At 27.9% G+C, this 17475-nt stretch overlaps 2 protein-coding genes and 1 long non-coding RNA gene across 3 annotated transcripts; 2 read left to right on the forward strand and 1 right to left on the reverse strand.

The window, feature by feature from the left end:
* Window positions 1-327: 327 nt before the first annotated feature.
* On the reverse strand, window positions 328-8469 carry LOC105638505 (uncharacterized). The gene is made up of 15 exons (XM_012222320.4): window positions 8348-8469; window positions 8076-8257; window positions 5069-5180; window positions 3566-3678; window positions 3196-3318; window positions 2868-3097; window positions 2713-2788; window positions 2442-2528; window positions 2209-2289; window positions 2085-2117; window positions 1922-1975; window positions 1803-1844; window positions 1339-1417; window positions 1161-1231; window positions 328-700 (listed from the first exon to the last, which is right to left on the reverse strand). Exons 2-15 carry the CDS (start codon window positions 8241-8243, stop codon window positions 614-616), a joined length of 1356 nt encoding a protein of 451 aa, XP_012077710.1. The 5' UTR covers window positions 8244-8257; window positions 8348-8469; the 3' UTR covers window positions 328-613.
* On the forward strand, window positions 7191-8319 carry LOC149499233 (uncharacterized). The gene is made up of 2 exons (XR_016319899.1): window positions 7191-7418; window positions 7984-8319. It is a non-coding gene; the product is annotated as an uncharacterized LOC149499233 (long non-coding RNA).
* A 6718-nt stretch (window positions 8470-15187) lies between the features above and the next one.
* LOC105638506 (24-methylenesterol C-methyltransferase 2) lies at window positions 15188-16627 on the forward strand. The gene has a single exon (XM_012222324.4). It carries the CDS (start codon window positions 15263-15265, stop codon window positions 16352-16354), a length of 1092 nt encoding a protein of 363 aa, XP_012077714.1. The 5' UTR covers window positions 15188-15262; the 3' UTR covers window positions 16355-16627.
* Window positions 16628-17475: the final 848 nt, after the last annotated feature.

The raw sequence follows: 17475 nt of genomic DNA on the forward strand, positions 1-17475 counted from the left end.
TTAAACCGCACAAACCGGCACTAAAGATTTGATTTGAAGTTTTTTATGGTTTGGTTTGTTAATTTATTTTATATCGCTTGGTTCGATTATTGTATTCAAACCGACCCAAACCTACCTAGCTAGTAACAGCCCTAAGTTTACTCATACATTTTACTTATCACACCTTTAGTCAAGTTATAACCCCTTCAAAATCTAAAATATATAAGCCTACATGCATCCTTATACGGTTCGAGGCTATTTGGCATAGGGCGAGGTCTTGGAAATTGAGATAGTTTTTCAAATAATTGTTAAACAAAAGCGGAACTCCTACTCTTAAATGTTCGTCAAACAGTATTAAAATGTTAGGTCCGAGATTCTTATTTATTCTGTATAGTGGAGGTATGAACCAAACTATATACAGTCATGAGTCAGGATGATGTACTTGTACTAAATATATAATAAGTCTTCTTCATTTATAATGGAGGCAAGACTAGAGACTCAGACATTCTATTGGCAAGCTTTTTTCCTAGGGTGAACCTTTGGAAGTTCATCTACATTATCCTCGCCCTCACGGTTAAGCAATTTTGATAGCGACATATAACTTGGAAAACTTTTTGAAGACATCATGAACGAACTAGGCTTCCATGCTGTTACTGTTGTTTTTTTGACAAGGAATTGGAATAGGAGCCTTTATCATAATACTTGGAATGAACCCAATCAACTGCAAAACATTATGACATAAAGGGAAAATCAGACAGATTCATTTTTACTTTTCAAATGTTCCAAACTAGAATTCAAATTTTTCGTTTTTAAAATTATTTTAGATGCAAAAACAGGACCAACATATATTGGGTTACTCCAATTCAAATCAAACTAGACCAATGCTATTTTTCAGGAGATTTGATCTTAGTCTTTTATTATTATTATTATAATTAATAATAATAAAAGACAAATTGAATAGAAAAAATTTTGTATCTTTCTATCAAAAAAATGAAATTGAACCGATTAGATAAGATGTTAAACCAAAGTGAACTGAACTAATTTGATTTGATCTATTCCGAATTTTTGCTTAGCCCTACACATAAATTCTATCCACATCATATTAAGATTATAATAAGATAAAGCATTACCCTATTTTGACAGACCATGATTTGAAAAGTTTATTTGGGAAAATTTCGTACCAGTGCAAATCCAATGCATGAAATACTGAAGCCAGGGAATTTAAAAGGTGCTTCTTCAGACAAGAATAAAGCTGCGTTGATTAATAAAATAAGTTGTTAATGCTACCCAAATATTCCTATAAAGTATATAAATAAACATTAATTAATTTTTATATATCAATTTTTTGCATGTATATACCTGTCAAAGGACTAAAAATTAAGGGAGAAATGATGCTGGCAAAGGAACAAATGCTTGAAATGCATCCCTGAGCCTTCCCCTGCAAAAAGTTTTTTATTTGTTGAAATTATTGATAGAAGGGAAAAGAAGTGTTGCTAGCGTAATTATTCAAGATGGCAAATCTTGATTCAACTTACAAATTTGACTCTGTTCGCAACGACTTTTAAGCTAGTATCTCTATTAATTAATTGTACGTTCGTCAGTTTTTTTATCAAATTTAAAACGGGGTTTCATAGAAATTAAGGTTCTTTAATATATCAAATGAAATTATTAATTATTAATTGAATTTGATTTGATTAATTACTTCTAATGCATAACACATCTTAGTAATGTTCTTTAATATATAAAACGCTGATTAACAACAAGCAAAAGACTACTAAAGTTAATTTTAATTAATTAATTAACCTCTATTTGGTATGGGTTACCTGCTCATCAGGGCCAACTTGTTTTGATGTGATGCTGCGTAACTGCACGAATCATAAACATCAAATAGCAGATGGATCGGAAGAGCAATTTACCAAAAGCTATAAAACTTGTAACTTACTGATGGCTGCACCAAAACTGTAAAAACAGTTAATGCAGTTGAAGCATAGGGAACCTGTCACCATAAAACTACACACTTAGACTATTCTATTCCAGTTCATTTGGTGCAAATAAATTACAAAAACTTTTAATTAATTTATTTCTAAATTTATAATTTGCTATACCCAATTTGACCATGCTATACTGTAGAGCAACATCTGCAAGATATGAGGTAGATCATAAGAATTTCATTCTCATTTTATAAATATAAACTCAGCAATATTTATAAATTATACTGTAGCTTAGTACATTGATGAAGCCCATAAAAAGCCCTATTGAAAGTATCTTTTCTTCTGATATAATTGGTGCCAACAAAGGCATGAAAATCAGCTGCAAATCCACAAAGAAACAAACAATAGTGTCTGAAATTACTGGAAAAAAAAAGAAGAAAATAATGCTCTTCAAAAGTAGTAATAATAATAATAATCATCATATATTAATAGAAAAAGAAAAAAAAAAGGAAGCTACTGATGGTATTGTACCTGTGATACCATTCCAGCAGCTCCAATAAGAAGCAATAGATCAGCATACTGGTTTTTGCTGAAGTGAAAACGGGCCTTCAAATAGTACTGTACACCAATCACACCGAAAGAACGAGATTAGTCTAACACACAGAGAGGGGCGAAGATACTCATGGAAACACCAAAAAATAAAAAAAAAATAAAAAGTCTTGGTAGTACTTCACCCTCGGTTTGATATAAAAAGCGAGTCAAAAATTAAAATATATAGGAAAACACAAACACGTTTGTATACCATTAAAGAAGCTAGGAATCCTGCCTCCGCAAGACTGTCAAAGAATGAAACAACTGATACCTGTGAAAATGTTTCACTGACAGGACAAGTTTTTGCAACATCAATATCAATGTCAAACTAACCCTAACTACAGAAAGTTACAGAAGAGGACAAACCTCCTCTTCAACAAGCAAATAAGATCTCCAACAGTTAGAATCTTGTTGGATGACGATACTGGAGAAACCCTTGTAGATAAATTATTGGTGTCTGCATCATTTTGATGAATATTCTCTTCTGGTCCACTGCTCTTCAAGATTGGCTCACTTAAATTTCCATTATCTGATACTCTATCCTTCAGGAAAATTCTCATGTACACAGCAGCAACCATTGATACAAATGCTGCAACCTTGAAAACAAAAATGCCTTGTCTTTTAAAAAAAAAAAAATTATTACAGGGAGTCATAATAATGATAAAAATAAAGGTGAGAAATAATTATTAATTACCTTAAATGTCAAAGAAGTAGAGAGCAAACGAGCAGCTAAGATTCCTGCAACAGAAGAAGCTAAAGCTATGCCAGATAGAATTCCAAATGCCGACGCTCTTTGTCTTTCTGAAATGTTGTCTGCCTAAGAAGAAAGAAAAATCCAACACTGAGGCCTCAGTAATTGGTTCAAGTGTGCATATTTCTTCTTAAAATCCTTTTTCTTTATATGTATATATAAATATTTGTGCTGATTAGTTCAAATGTGCACATTTCAAAACATTAATTTCATTCCTTCAAAAAAAAAAAACATAAATTTCATATTTTAAAAAAATAATAAAAAGTGTTTTCCTATAAACTATAAGAGTTGGGTGATTAGAAGGCATAATTACCACATAAGCAAGAGCAAGGCAGTAGATGCTGCTTCCAGAGACCATAGCTGTTAAAATTCTGAGCACATAGTAGGAGTAGAAGAAATTGGTTTCGCTGCTGTATGCCAATATGGCTGCAAAAATATTATGCATCAATACAAATGCAATTCTGGGACGAAATAATAATAATAGTAAATGCACACCAAGACATAGTCTGGTGGTAGGTACATGCATGACTTGTCAATGTATTCAGGTTCGAAACAATAGATCTAGATTTGAAACAAACTGTTAATTTTAATAAAACAAAGAAGCAAAAATGGTTAATTTTCCTAAAGAATTATAATTATTGACGAAAAAGTACAAAACATTGACGAAAGGATAAAATAGTGTAGTGTTTGCAAAATGTAAAGAAAAATTAATGTGTTTTTTTAAAAAATATAGAGATAGATTAGTAACTTCGTAAAATTTAAGGATACAATAGTAATTTTTTAAATAATAATAAAGGAAAAGGAGTAGAGGAACTAAGTACAACAAGCAAAATACCAAAGTAAGTAGATGGCAACATTGTGAAGGCAATTGAAAAGGAAAAGACAATGAAAAAAAAGGGAATCTTTTACATCATTTTTTTTTTCAGGAAAAAGAAAAGGGTGCATGGATTCCTAAAATTTAATAAGTTACTTCCTTAATATATATATATATATATATATATATATATATATATATATATATATATAACACCCTAAGTGCAAATACATATATTATAAAAATTGGTTTTTGCACGAGGAGTGGGAGGTCTCGAGTTTGAATTCTCATATTTTCACAAATTTGATGAGTCAAGAAGAAAGTTATCCATGTTGTGTAACCTATGATATTATTTCAGCCTATCGGACCTCTCAGTAAATAAAAAAATGAAAAAGAATAAAAATTTCAAATCTAAAAATTTAATTTTATAAAGTTCAATATAACTAAACTCTACTAGATTATTAATGGGATATAAGGCTTGTGAAGGTATATAGAAAAGTAAACTTTGTTGCGGACTGTTTGGCTAATGAAGCTGTGGATGACTCGTTGGATTTGATTTTTATGGATGAACCTTCTTCTATGGCTTTGATATCTCTTAGAGTTAGATTTAGTTGGAGGAGCCTGGTCGCGAGTTATTTCTTAAAGGGCTTAGTACCCTTCTATGAGTTTTTAAAAAAAAAAAAAAAAAAAAAAAAAAAAAAAAAAAAAAAAAAAAAAAAAAAAAAAAAAAAAAAGCTCTATTAAAATAGATAAAATTAAATAAATTTCATAAAATTAAATGATCCAAATTTTTACAATAAAATTATTCTTTTCTTCCCTCTTCTTTTATTTTTCTTCCTACATATAGCATCATTATGATTTTTAAATTCAGATCAAACGAGGTTGAACCATGAATAGTGTTTGGATTCGTTTAATAATTATTATAGCCTTTAATAATTGTAATTAATCATGTCCTTCAATAATAAGAAATTTATATTACTTGTTTAAAAAGAAAGGGCATACCTAAAGGAAAAATGGAGACGGTCAAGGGAATTGTGAGCATAGCTTTCCTTCCGTATTGATCAGACAGATTGCCAATTATTGGTGTTATCACAACTGATCCAATTCCTGTCATCTGCATAATATTAAATAAAAAAATTATTTCCACATATTCAGAAAAAAAAAATTAAAATTTAAAACACAAAATACAAAGGAACAAAAATTAAAATTCAAGACCAAAAACCATAAAACTTGATATCCAATAATACTTCCTTTAATCAATTAAATCCAAATTTTTTTTTAAAAAAAAGATAATTTTTGGATAAAGCTTTTAAAAATGAAAGAAAATTAGAAAGTAATAAAAACTCAAATTCACAACTAAAAACCAAAAATATAAAAATTTTTTGCAAATTAAAATTTGATTACATTTTTATTTCTACCTTTTTTATTTTTTTAATAAGATATGGTTTTTTTAAAAAAAAAAAACTTAATAATTCATTGATAATGAATATAAGTTGAATACATCATAATAATATTTCTATAGGAATAAGAAATATAAATATAGAAAATTAAAATCTTTTGTTAGGAGATTCTTGATCTTGGCAGGAGATTAATCTTCTGAGTAAAAAAAACTTGTCCATTTTCAAACAGGACAACAAAAGAAACCTTCCGGAATATTGCCTCAAATATTTTTTTTTCAGAAACTTATTCCAACTGACACTAGCAGAAGAGTTTAATATAACAAACTTTAATGAACAAACAGGTTGCAGTACCAAGCTCCATTAGTAAAAGAAACTTATCTGAACTTCAAAATTTGAAGTCTCCAACCGTAAGCAACAAACAATTCATCTTATATTTTAAATTGCTAGAAGCATAAATCCAAATAAAAACTCCTCATGATGAGAAACAGTTTCATGAAGGGAGAGAAATAAATAACCCCAACAAGAGGTATCAAAAACACTCAATCTGAGAGACTAAATCTAAATTATATTTCAAATGATCATAGATTTAGAAATTATTATAAAGAAAGCTAAATAAAATAAAAAAAAAAATAGTAAGGGATGAAAAAAGACCACTGCCGACCAACGAAGACGATAACGGTAGTTTAGAAATAAAATCTAATTAAAGGACATGAGAAAAGAGAGAGAAGAGAGAGATGACTAGTAATTAGATATGGTTAAAAATATAACATAAATAAATATATAAAACTATGATTATATATCTTGAGTTTTCTATTCTGTGGTTGCTTTTGATTTTTTTTATGATATTAAAATATGTTGAAAAGTTTTACATTTTTTTATATATTAACCTTGCAACTCTTTCTTTCCTTTTGTTATTTTTGATTTTTTATCTTTTAATATTTGAATTTTTAATTTTTAAAACGTGAAAAATGTTTTATTTTATTTGAATAAAAAAATCATTCAATTAACCCAAAAATAAAAATATTATCTTCGACCATAATTTTAAATTGAGTTTAATTGAATGAATGTAGTTATATTGAATATTGTTTGACTTTCAATCAAGGCTATTACTATTAATTTATTAAAATTTATCATTTTTTATTAAAAATAAATATTCTACGTTTGAGAACGGGCTAAAATATTTGGATTTTTTAAAATAATCAAGCCATTTGTATATTCTGATATGCAATTATATCAAAGTATTAAATTTAATTTTTTTTATATATCATAAATTTTTAAAGAAAACGTTAGACCTTTTAACATTTTTTCATGTAATATGTGTAAATTTAAATACAAATAATTGTTATTATTATTATTTATCTCGAAAATAATTATGAAAAAGAAACACCAGTAAGTAGAAGTACAATGGGCAATCCGTTTCATGATTGTGGGATGGGATGAGACCAACTTGTCAATTCTTGTGAAAACGTGTCAAATAAAATGTGTATCTTCCCGCTCAATCTTGCTATTATTGTAGCAGTTACGGTATGCCCATTATAATATATAATTTTTTATTAAATTCTTAAAAATATTTTTAAATATAATATTATGCATAATTTTTTATTACTGTAATATTATTATTGTATTAATTTATCAATTATACGTATGATTGGTTTTTCTATATTTTATAAAAGATGTAGAGCACAGCATTATTTTGAAAAATATATTCTATTATTTTGCTCGGTTGGTCCCGTATTTGTAGTTTTCTTTTTTTTTTTTTTCATATTAAAAGTATATTTAAAACAAATATTATATGCATTCTTAACAAAAAAAAATTTCAATTCTAGAATGTTTCTTCCAATTTTATTTACTGGGCTATCAAAATTTCTGTATGGCAGGTATGAACCGTCGGTGGGAATTGGATGGTAGTGGCAGGAGGTAGAAGAAGATGAAAGGTCCTTTTGATGTGAAAGGTAAGGCAAATTTCGTGAACCACCCGATTCTAATGATACAACTAAACTTACCTTTGTCGATACTATATAGGAAAATTTTAGTAATACATAAAAGTTTTTTTATAAAGTTAATCATCTTTTAGATAGAAAAATAATTATTGATTTGTTGGAAGATACGTCAGGCCGAAATAATAAGATGGACTGTTATTTTTTTTTTTATCACGGGTCAAAACTCTTATAATTGAGAAATCAATCCGACTTGTCAGATAAAAACAATTTCAAATTATGGGAAATAAATAATTATTACCTCTTAATTTAATTATCCTGAGTGTTCTTTGTTTACGAAAAATCTTTCTGGTGGTGGGTAAGATTAGGAGACATTTATAGATAGAATAATCATAAATCTCAGAAACTAGATTATTCTCATGTATAAAATGACATGAAATATTCATGGGAAAAAAATTCTTTTGATGAAAACAATCAAAGTGTTGGTTGTTTCTTTTCTCTTTCCAATTTTTTTTTTAAAAAAATGATTGATTCTTCTAATAATTACAGTGAAATTTAACTAATTCATTACTCATAAAAGATGATAGAGAAGAAGAAGAAGAAGAAGAAGAAGAAGAAGAAACTGAAAATATTAATTGTATTAAATTAAGCAGTAATGGTAGAGGAACTTACGGCTTGCTGGAAACCAGAGAGGTAGATGGCGATTGAGCAGTGATCTTGACCAGGGCAAAGTGCTAACATGGTGACATCAGTTATTACCGGAAGCACCATGGAAGCCGATAATTGTGAGAGAAAGACGGTTGCAAACAGATGGCTCAGGCATGTAATTTTCTCCTCCATATGTAATTTTCTTTCTGACAAAAAAGTTTGAGCTCTCTTTAGCTAACAAGTTAATAGATATCATGCATATTTGATATTTTGTTTATGCGTAATGACACTCGTACCCCTTCATTGGAGAGCCAAAGTTTGATGATACCTATTGAATGCTTTACCTTTATCCTTCTCTAGACAGAGCACTGAGATAGAGCTTTTTTTGAGACATTATATATTGGAAAATAACTCCAAATTATAGTGAAATTTAGATGTGAGGGTTTCTAATTTTAAAAACTAATTATGAGGTTTCTAACTTATAATTTCATTACCATTTCGGTCCTTTCGTCCAAAATAGCTGCTTTTAACTTGCAATTGACTAAGAAAAATTAATATCTAAATTATAGTCAAACAAATTTATGTTAATATTTTGGTTTTTTCCTTATGATTTTCATTAACAATTTAATCCTTTCTTTTGGACGGAAGAAGCAAGTGTAAATAAAATCATAATTTACAAACCTCATAGTTAGTTTTTAAAAATATAAATCCTCAAGTGATAATTTGACAATAACTCATGACTAATTTATTATTTTCCCTATTTATTGCAGTCATGATTTACTTCAGTATCCTAAGAATTGGGTCGGTCATTGAATTGGTGAAAATAAGGGCTTATTGAATCAGATGATTTAACCGATTCAATGTAGTTTAACTGGATTTTTATATATAATATTTATAAATATAATTGAAAATTTATGTTACAAAAGAAAATAACTTTGAAGTTTAGAAATAGAAAGGCCCAAAAGTCAAAAAAATTAGTGGGCCCAGATTTTTAAGAGCCTAGATTTTTAAGAGCACAAGTTTTAAAAAAACAAAGCCCATATTTGGAAGAAAATCCAAAGTTTAAATTCCAACCGTAATAATTACTGGTTCACTGATTTTCATCCGATTTTCACTGGTTCACAGTGGTTTTCAAAGCCCCTTGTCTTTATTATCCAATGCGGATCGGACCATAGTTATGGTCAAATTGGTCGGTCCGATTCGATTTTAAGAACAATACTCTATATATACATACATAAACACGCACGCATGCACACACACATATATATAAGCTATCTAGTATATTAGTTACTATATTAGCTATGGGGATAATTATAAATTTCGTGATTGAATTGTTCAAAATTTTCTATTTTAGTATCTGATAGAACAGTTTTGTCTAAACCTATTAAAAATTTTCAATTAAGTGTCCATTGGCTACGTGGACAGCCGAAATTACACTAGTACGGCTGAGACCCACAAAATAATAGTAAATATGTTGAATAGGCTGATTATGAGTGAGCCATGTAGGCTCATATGCATAGCATATGCTCTGGGTGTCTACAATTACTAACTCGCCCTTTTTATCTCCATCTCCAAGCAACAAACTAAAAGAGTCAGAAAGTCTCAAACCCAGCCACTGTAGGATCATGTTTACATTATACCATCATCTTCCTTATACTCCTCTGAAACCATCCAAAAAAAATTTTCACTCTAGAAAACCTCTTATTTGCTAAACAATCTTAACCACTATATCAAAAGATACATTTGAGATATTCTCCCTCCATCTCAGGATTGTTATACATTAAAGACTTTTGCCGAAAAATTTGAAAAATCGATTCCGAAAAATTATTTTATGGCTTTTTTTTTTTTTCCATGATATAACAATCAGAATAGAGGGTCTACCTACGTACATGATTGATAGAATCACTACACGGGGGGTGGTAAACTTGATGCAGGAGAGGCATGAGTGCAGTTCAAAAAAAATGTTAATAGCGATCCCTATGGTTGATGGGATCTCTAAAGTTGATGGCAATATCTATGGTATTGTTTGAAAAATCGATTCTAACATATCTGATTTTAGATATGAGATGCACGTTTATTGATGCTCCATTCAAATTTTGCAAATTGATAGAGTTCCATTGTTTGAGATAATCACAGTTGCTTTTTTGGCTCCCATCGTCTTTCATTTTCAAATCCAGATGTAGGATAAAGAAATTAAAAGTATCTGTAGATTTTGAATATAATGGAAGTAACTGTTAGTTTATGAAAAATAGTAAACGGAAAGCATTAATTTTTAGGTTATCTACATTTTTGTTATGCGTAAAGCTTTGATGAGAGAGAGAGAGAGAGAGAGAGAGAACGAGCTGGAAGCACAAGAGATCTGGTAGTGCCGCTCATATTCTAGCATATTAGACGTGGAAGATGGGCAAGGGATAACTTAATCAGTTCAATTTCAAAGACATGTGCATCTCGCATGAGTCCTACATGGCTCACTCATAATCAGCCTACTCCACATAGTTATCACTATTTTATAGGTCCTAGCTGTCCTAGTGGTAATTTCAGCTGTACACTTAGGCAATTGACACTTAATTAAAAAATTTTAAATGATTTAAACACTTGATTGTAAAACTTTTCCGATTAGATACCAAAATAGAAAATTTTGAATAGTTGACATATCAAATTTATAGTTATGCCTTAATTATGAGATAAGTCTCTCTCTCTACTTCAAAAAAGAAAAAAAATTAAAAGTTTTCATTGCCTCCTTAATCATTTAATTTCCACTTATCTATTTTTATTTTACCAAAAATATAAGATTCATAATTGAATTTAAAAATTAGTCGGTTATTATGATTACTAAACTTATCTTTGTTTTTTCCTAATTGAATTAAAATATTTATTCTGTTAATATATACTTAATTTTTTATTTGAATTTAGATTTTTTTAATCGACTTACTTAATATATCTGTTCCTTTTTTAAAATTTTTTTAATGTTAAGATTTCCAATTGGGTTCAAATAATCAAATTTGAGTTAAATGTCATAATAGTAAATATCTACCATTTTTTATTTTACTAAATATTGAGATTTCTATCTAAGCTTAAATATTAATCTTTTGTTGTCATAAAAATATATTGGGATTTCTAATTGAGCTTAAATATTAATCTTTTGTTGTCATAATAATAAATTACAAATGATTTTCTTGGTTTGTTTCCAAATTATGTTAATAGAGTCTATAATCCGGCGTGATGCGCTGGTTAATTATCGTATATTATATATTTATAAATATAATTTTAAAGTTGTGTGATGATATAATAGAATTTGACATTTTATAATAAAAGTTTATACATGATACTTCATATTTGTTGACTTTGTACATAATAATTTAACTTCTAGATATCATTATGAATACTATATTGACATTATTATAATGTACATGTAATTATATAAGAAACTATAATAGTATCTATAGAATTTGATAATGCTACTTCTAGTAGAGTTTTGTCAAAATATTTGTTATTACACAAATACAAATATATTTTTTCAACCAAATAAAGTTGAAAATCTATGTTTGTTTGTTTTTGTTTTAATTGACACAACTTTATTATATATTTTTTAACAATACAATTTTATTGTCAGTTATAATAGTTTTAAACATTTTTTTAAAATATTAATAATAATTAATAAACATTATTAATAAAATTAATTTCATCAATAATTTATTATTTAAATAATCATCAAAGACAATTTATATTCATAATTAGTTGAAAAAAATTATCCATTTAGTATCTCAATTAAAGTTTTTCAATGTAAATATATACAAAATAAAATTCTCTTAATGTGAATTAGATATATAATATTTCTCAAATGAAAATGGGCAATTTGTATAAATAAAGTCAAAACTAATTTTTATTAATTTTTTGACTTTTGAAATTTTAATTTGAGTCAATTTAAACAAAAAGAGTTATAAAAATATAAATTTATATAGGTATTATTATTCTTGGGTTTAAATAAGATATCAAATATTATTATTTTATTAATTGGAAAAATAAAAAAATAAAAAATATTATTTCAAAAATAGAATTAGTGGAACTTTATATAAGTTTATAATATCAATCTTTAATTTGCTTGTAATTAATATTTGATAGATAATTACTTATTATAAATGTATATATTGATAGCACTTAATGTTAACAGTAACATGTATATGAACTATCAAAACTTTCAAATTCTAATGATTTTAATATTATGAGAGAAGATATATGGCATTTATTGATTAATTAGGTCTAAAAAAAAAAAAAAAAATCAAATTAACCAAAAAAGTTAATCATGAATATTTTTTTATTTAAATCAATGGTACATCAATTTTATATATTATAAAATTAACTATTCATATTATTTATAATTATGCATTCAAAAAATTAATGGCTCACATTAAGTTTCACTTATATAAACTACAAAAAAGTTTAATTTAAGGAAATTTAACAGTTAAAATAAGAATGTAATTAAAAAATAACAAAAGGCTTAAGTAGAAAAATAATATCGGATAGGAATGTAATTAAATAACTACAAAAAGATTAAATGGGTACAATTACTATTCTGTCAATAATTTAATTAAAGAATAATAAAAGGATTAAAAATATTATAGGTAAAAATGTAATTAATGAAAAGTAAAAGGGTATAGTGGGAAAAAAACACTGTTATGGGAACAGTGTTTTCCATGCTTGTTAGATATATATAATAATATTTTATCTTTTTTTAAATATTAAGATTTGTAATTAAGTTAACATATTTTTCATTTTTTTTGTTTTAATATTTTTAATTGAGCTCAAATATTAGTTTTTCATTGATATAATAATAAATTACTAAGGATATTTTTGTTTTACCTAATTCTACTAAAATATCTATATAAACATTACGATATATCTATAATTTTCAAAAAAATTATTAGATTACTAATCATATTTTTGTCATAATAATAGAATTTATCTTTTATTGTCACCTTCAAAGAATTTATCTTTTATTGTCATAATAATAGATTACTAATCATATTTTTGTCCTTTCGATTATTTTTCTTTGTCATTCTTATTTGTAAAGGTAAACATTTGGCCAATATGGTCAATATAATTATCCGTTTATTGAATTTGCATTAACCGATTTACCAACTTAACATATGCCATTTACTATACGACTTATATATTTACTAAATTTAAAATTTTCTGAATAATTGATTTACGATAGAGTTTTGCTGTTTATTGATCGATTTATTGAATTGATCGGTTTGATAATAAGATTGGCTTTTTAAAAAAGAAAAAAACTTAAAATAATATCATTTTGACTAAATTGGTAAATTGAAATTTTTGATTTTTTTGGCATTTACCGAACCATTTACCTTTTATCAAACCGTATTTTATCGAAATCAATTTTTATTGTATTTTGTCTATCTCAATCTGCGTGTGTATATATGAAGAGGAATTTTTTTAGAGAAAAATAAAAAATATAAAAAAAGATGTGTACAATAGGTCAATAAGTGTTTAATCAGTATGATTTCAAAGTCAATATCTGAAAACTCATAAGAGTTACATAATTTACCATCATCAAAGCATCACATTCATTCTAAATAGGTATGATCTGTTTGTTCTTTTTATTAACATGAGAAGTTAGAGGCTTGAATTTGAATACTCTCGACCACAAGAGTTTTTACCGTTTGGTAAATCTCTGTTGGTCCACCCAATAAATAATAAAGCACCATATTCATAAAGCCATGGCTATTCGAGTTAAACCAGATATGCATCTCTTTATTTAGAAAAATATCTGAATTGAAAAAAGAAAAGTTAAAAAAGACCTGAATTGAAGAAAGAAAAGTAAAAAAAATATTAAACAAGTTTCTATACCAAAAGATATGCATGTACACTGGGACATCTATCATGACGAGAGTTTTTAAACACAATGAAATTACACTATTTTTTAGATACTATAGTTTAAATCCTATATATTAAAATTTAAAATTATATACCATAAATCCTAAAAACTTAAAACTAAACCTTCATAAAATTTCAAATCCTAAAATCCTAAAATTCAAAAATCTAAATCCTAAACTCTAAGACCCTAAATCCCTAAATTATAAATTGCTAAGACTTTAAAATCTAAGACTAATATATTGTTTCACTCTGAACTTAGTGTTTTATTACAGTTTCACTCTGATTTGACATTTATATTAATTCTATCCTGAATTTTGACATTTTATTGTAATTTTACTCAAATTTGACCTTTATACCAGTTTCACCATGACTTTTGACTTTTTATTGCAATAGCATCCTAAATTATAAATAAAAGATAATTTCACTATTGACCTTGGGTTTAGGTTAACTTAATACATTTGTATGAGTGTGAGAGTTTGGATTAATAGGAAGAACAATTTCTATTATTATTTTAAATATTTTTAAATTATTTTTTTGATTGATAATAAGTAATATTTAAAAATTAATTATTTGATAAATGAACAATTTTTTTTTAAAAAATTAGAATTCAATTATTATTATTATGGTTTGATTTTAATATAAATTTTGGAATAATTATAAAATCAACAAAGCTACTATATTTGAATTTTAAACTATTAGCAATTGTAAAATTTTTTTGTCAAAATAGAATATAATCAATTATAGTTTATAATCGTAAAATGAAAAAATTATATCTATTTAAGATAACAATTAAATTTAATATATTTGTGTGAGTGGGTAAACTTGGATTAAATTAACTAAGAGTCAAGTGTAGGTTTCATATTAATATATTTTTTTTTAATTTAAATTTTAATTGCAATTTAGGATATTATTGTAATGGAAAATCAGAGTTCAAAGTAAAATTGATATGAATGTGAAAATAAAATGAAAAATTGCAACTCAGTAGAGAGCGTGAAACAATACATTAAACCCTAAAATCTGAAACTCAATTTTATTGTTTTCAGGCGGTCATATATGTTTTTTCTACACCAAAAAATCAAACAATGCTTAAGATCAAATCCAGCGACTCCTCATAATAAGCAAAGCCAAGTCGTTCCCTTCCTACTATTATCCCTCTATTCAACACAAGTGGGCCCTACTAAAACCTCAAATCAGAATCAGAATCTCAATCTCAAATAAATCCTAACGTATCTAAAAAACTAAATATCTAAATATCCCACCACATATATACTAACTTCCAGTCTCCCCTTACCTTCACTCCCCTCTCTCTTGCTCCAATGGATTCTCTAACTCTCTTCCTTACTCTCTCTGTTCCTTTCATCGGCCTTTATTGGTTCCTCTGCATTCTTGGCTCCGCCGAACAGAAAGGCAAACACGCTTCTCAACTCTCCGGCGGCTCTATTGCAGCCGAGAAAGTCCAAGACAAATACAATCAATATTGGTCCTTCTTTCGATCTCCAAAACAAATCAAGACCGTCGAGGAAGTCCCAGCCTTTGTCGACACCTTTTACAACCTCGTTACCGATATATACGAATGGGGTTGGGGCCAATCTTTCCATTTTTCCCCTTCAATTCCCGGAAAATCTCACCGAGATGCCACTCGCCTGCACGAGGAATTCGCTGTTGATTTACTCAATGTTAAGCCCGGTGATAAAATCCTCGACGCCGGTTGTGGTGTCGGTGGGCCAATGCGGGCAATAGCTAAGCATTCGGGCGCGAATGTTGTTGGTATTACGATTAATCAGTATCAGGTGGATAGAGCTAAATTGCATAATAAGAAAGCTGGATTGGATAAACAATGTGATGTTGTTTGTGGAAATTTTTTGAAAATGCCGTTTGATGATAATAGTTTTGATGGGGCTTATTCAGTTGAAGCTACATGCCATGCTCCAAAGCTTGAAGAAGTGTACGGAGAAATTTACAGGGTTTTGAAACCGGGTTCTTTTTATATTTCATATGAATGGGTCACTACTGATTTGTATAAATCGGAGGATCCTACCCATGTCGAGATAATTCAAGGGATTGAGAGAGGAGATGCATTGCCTGGATTAAGAAGTTATAGTGACATTGCTGAGAATGCAAAGAAAGTTGGGTTTGAGGTTGTGAGAGAGAAGGATTTGGCGAAGCCGCCGGCATGCCCATGGTGGTCTAGGTTGAAAATGGGGAGAATTGCTTATTGGAGGAATCATATTTTAATTACAGTGCTTGGTTGGATAGGAATTGCACCAAAAGGAGTTGTGGATGTTCATGAAATGTTGTACGATACAGCTCATTATTTGACTCAAGGAGGAGAGACTGGCATTTTCACTCCTATGCATATGATATTGTGCAAGAAACCTGAGTCCTCTGCTGCTGCTTCTGATTCCTAGATGGTGCTGCTTTGTCTTTTTATTTTCTTTCTAGTTTTATTTAGACTGCTATTGTTTCTTGCTTAGGATATTGGTTTTAGAGTTTTAGTCTGCATTTGTGATTATTGCTTCTTAGTTATTTGTTTATTTTAGGGAGGAATTATGTCCAAATGTTTTAGAGGAAGGTTGGTGAAGAAAATATGAAATTTTGGCCTCTAACTTAGCAGATGAAGTTCCTCTAATTTGCTGTGGTTTTGCTTTGCTATACTTTAATGCAAGGAATTTGATAGCTGACTTACTTCTCCTAATTATGAATCCAGTTCAATTCTTTTTTTAATTCAATGACAAAATATGCAATTATTATATTTATTTTTTTCGATCTGGTGAATATATTTTGTCACTGAGCTTAGTGGGTTTTTTTGGGTTTAAGCTGCAATTGCTGCTGTCAAAGTGCAGTGTTTGTCTTAAAATAGTTACTAAATATATGATTAGACAATTGCATGTGATGCAGCTAGCTGTATTAGATAGAGTTATGTCAGTGTCACTTGTGGTCCAACTGTGCTTTAGAGGACTGTGTTAGGATCAGAGAGATTGTTGTTTTTTGAAATGAGATTAGAAAGATTGTTACCCAGATGCTCTGTGTAGTTGTTAATATTATGCACCTAACAATGATTTATTATGCATTTTTAGAGTATTTCATTTTTATATGCAAAATGTTAATTTGTTATGTACTTAGCATAATTTTCACATTTTTTGAATATTCAATAGATACTTAATTAGTCTAATTGTATAAATCAAAGTGTTGAAGAAAATGATTTTCTAAGTTCAATTGTTTAGTCGGTGTAATTTTATAAGTTTTTGATGAGTCAAATTAAAAGATTGAGTGCATTAAAATAACAAAATTTAACGGTGAAATTATATATGCGGCCATAAGAAAAATTATTACTTTATTCTTGTCTTTTGCCAAAATATATTACTCTATCACTGCAATTTTGAAAATATATTAATCTTTCTCTATGCTTTGCATCCGCTACACTATTATATCATTCTATCAATTTTTTTATACTTTTTTCCATTAATACTTATAACACTACATTTCCATTTATTTTCGATATTTTTCATAAAAAATATTTTTCGTAATT

The sequence above is a fragment of the Jatropha curcas genome, chromosome 1 (assembly GCF_041381405.1).
Source record: "Jatropha curcas cultivar XTBG-Jc1 chromosome 1, XTBG_Jcur_1.0, whole genome shotgun sequence".
In the NCBI taxonomy this organism is placed as follows: Eukaryota; Viridiplantae; Streptophyta; class Magnoliopsida; order Malpighiales; family Euphorbiaceae; genus Jatropha; species Jatropha curcas.

Bases quoted from the DNA above. Each gene is read 5' to 3' on its own strand.
- LOC105638505 (XM_012222320.4), bottom strand. From the start codon at position 8,243: ATGGAGGAGAAAATTACATGCCTGAGCCATCTGTTTGCAACCGTCTTT. The intron at 2,118-2,208 runs GTACTAAGCTAC...CATATCTTGCAG, and splicing joins TTTTTATGGGCTTCATCAAT to ATGTTGCTCTACAGTATAGC. The intron at 1,845-1,921 runs GTAAGTTACAAG...TGATTCGTGCAG, and splicing joins CAGTTTTGGTGCAGCCATCA to TTACGCAGCATCACATCAAA.
- LOC105638506 (XM_012222324.4), top strand. From the start codon at position 15,263: ATGGATTCTCTAACTCTCTTCCTTACTCTCTCTGTTCCTTTCATCGGC.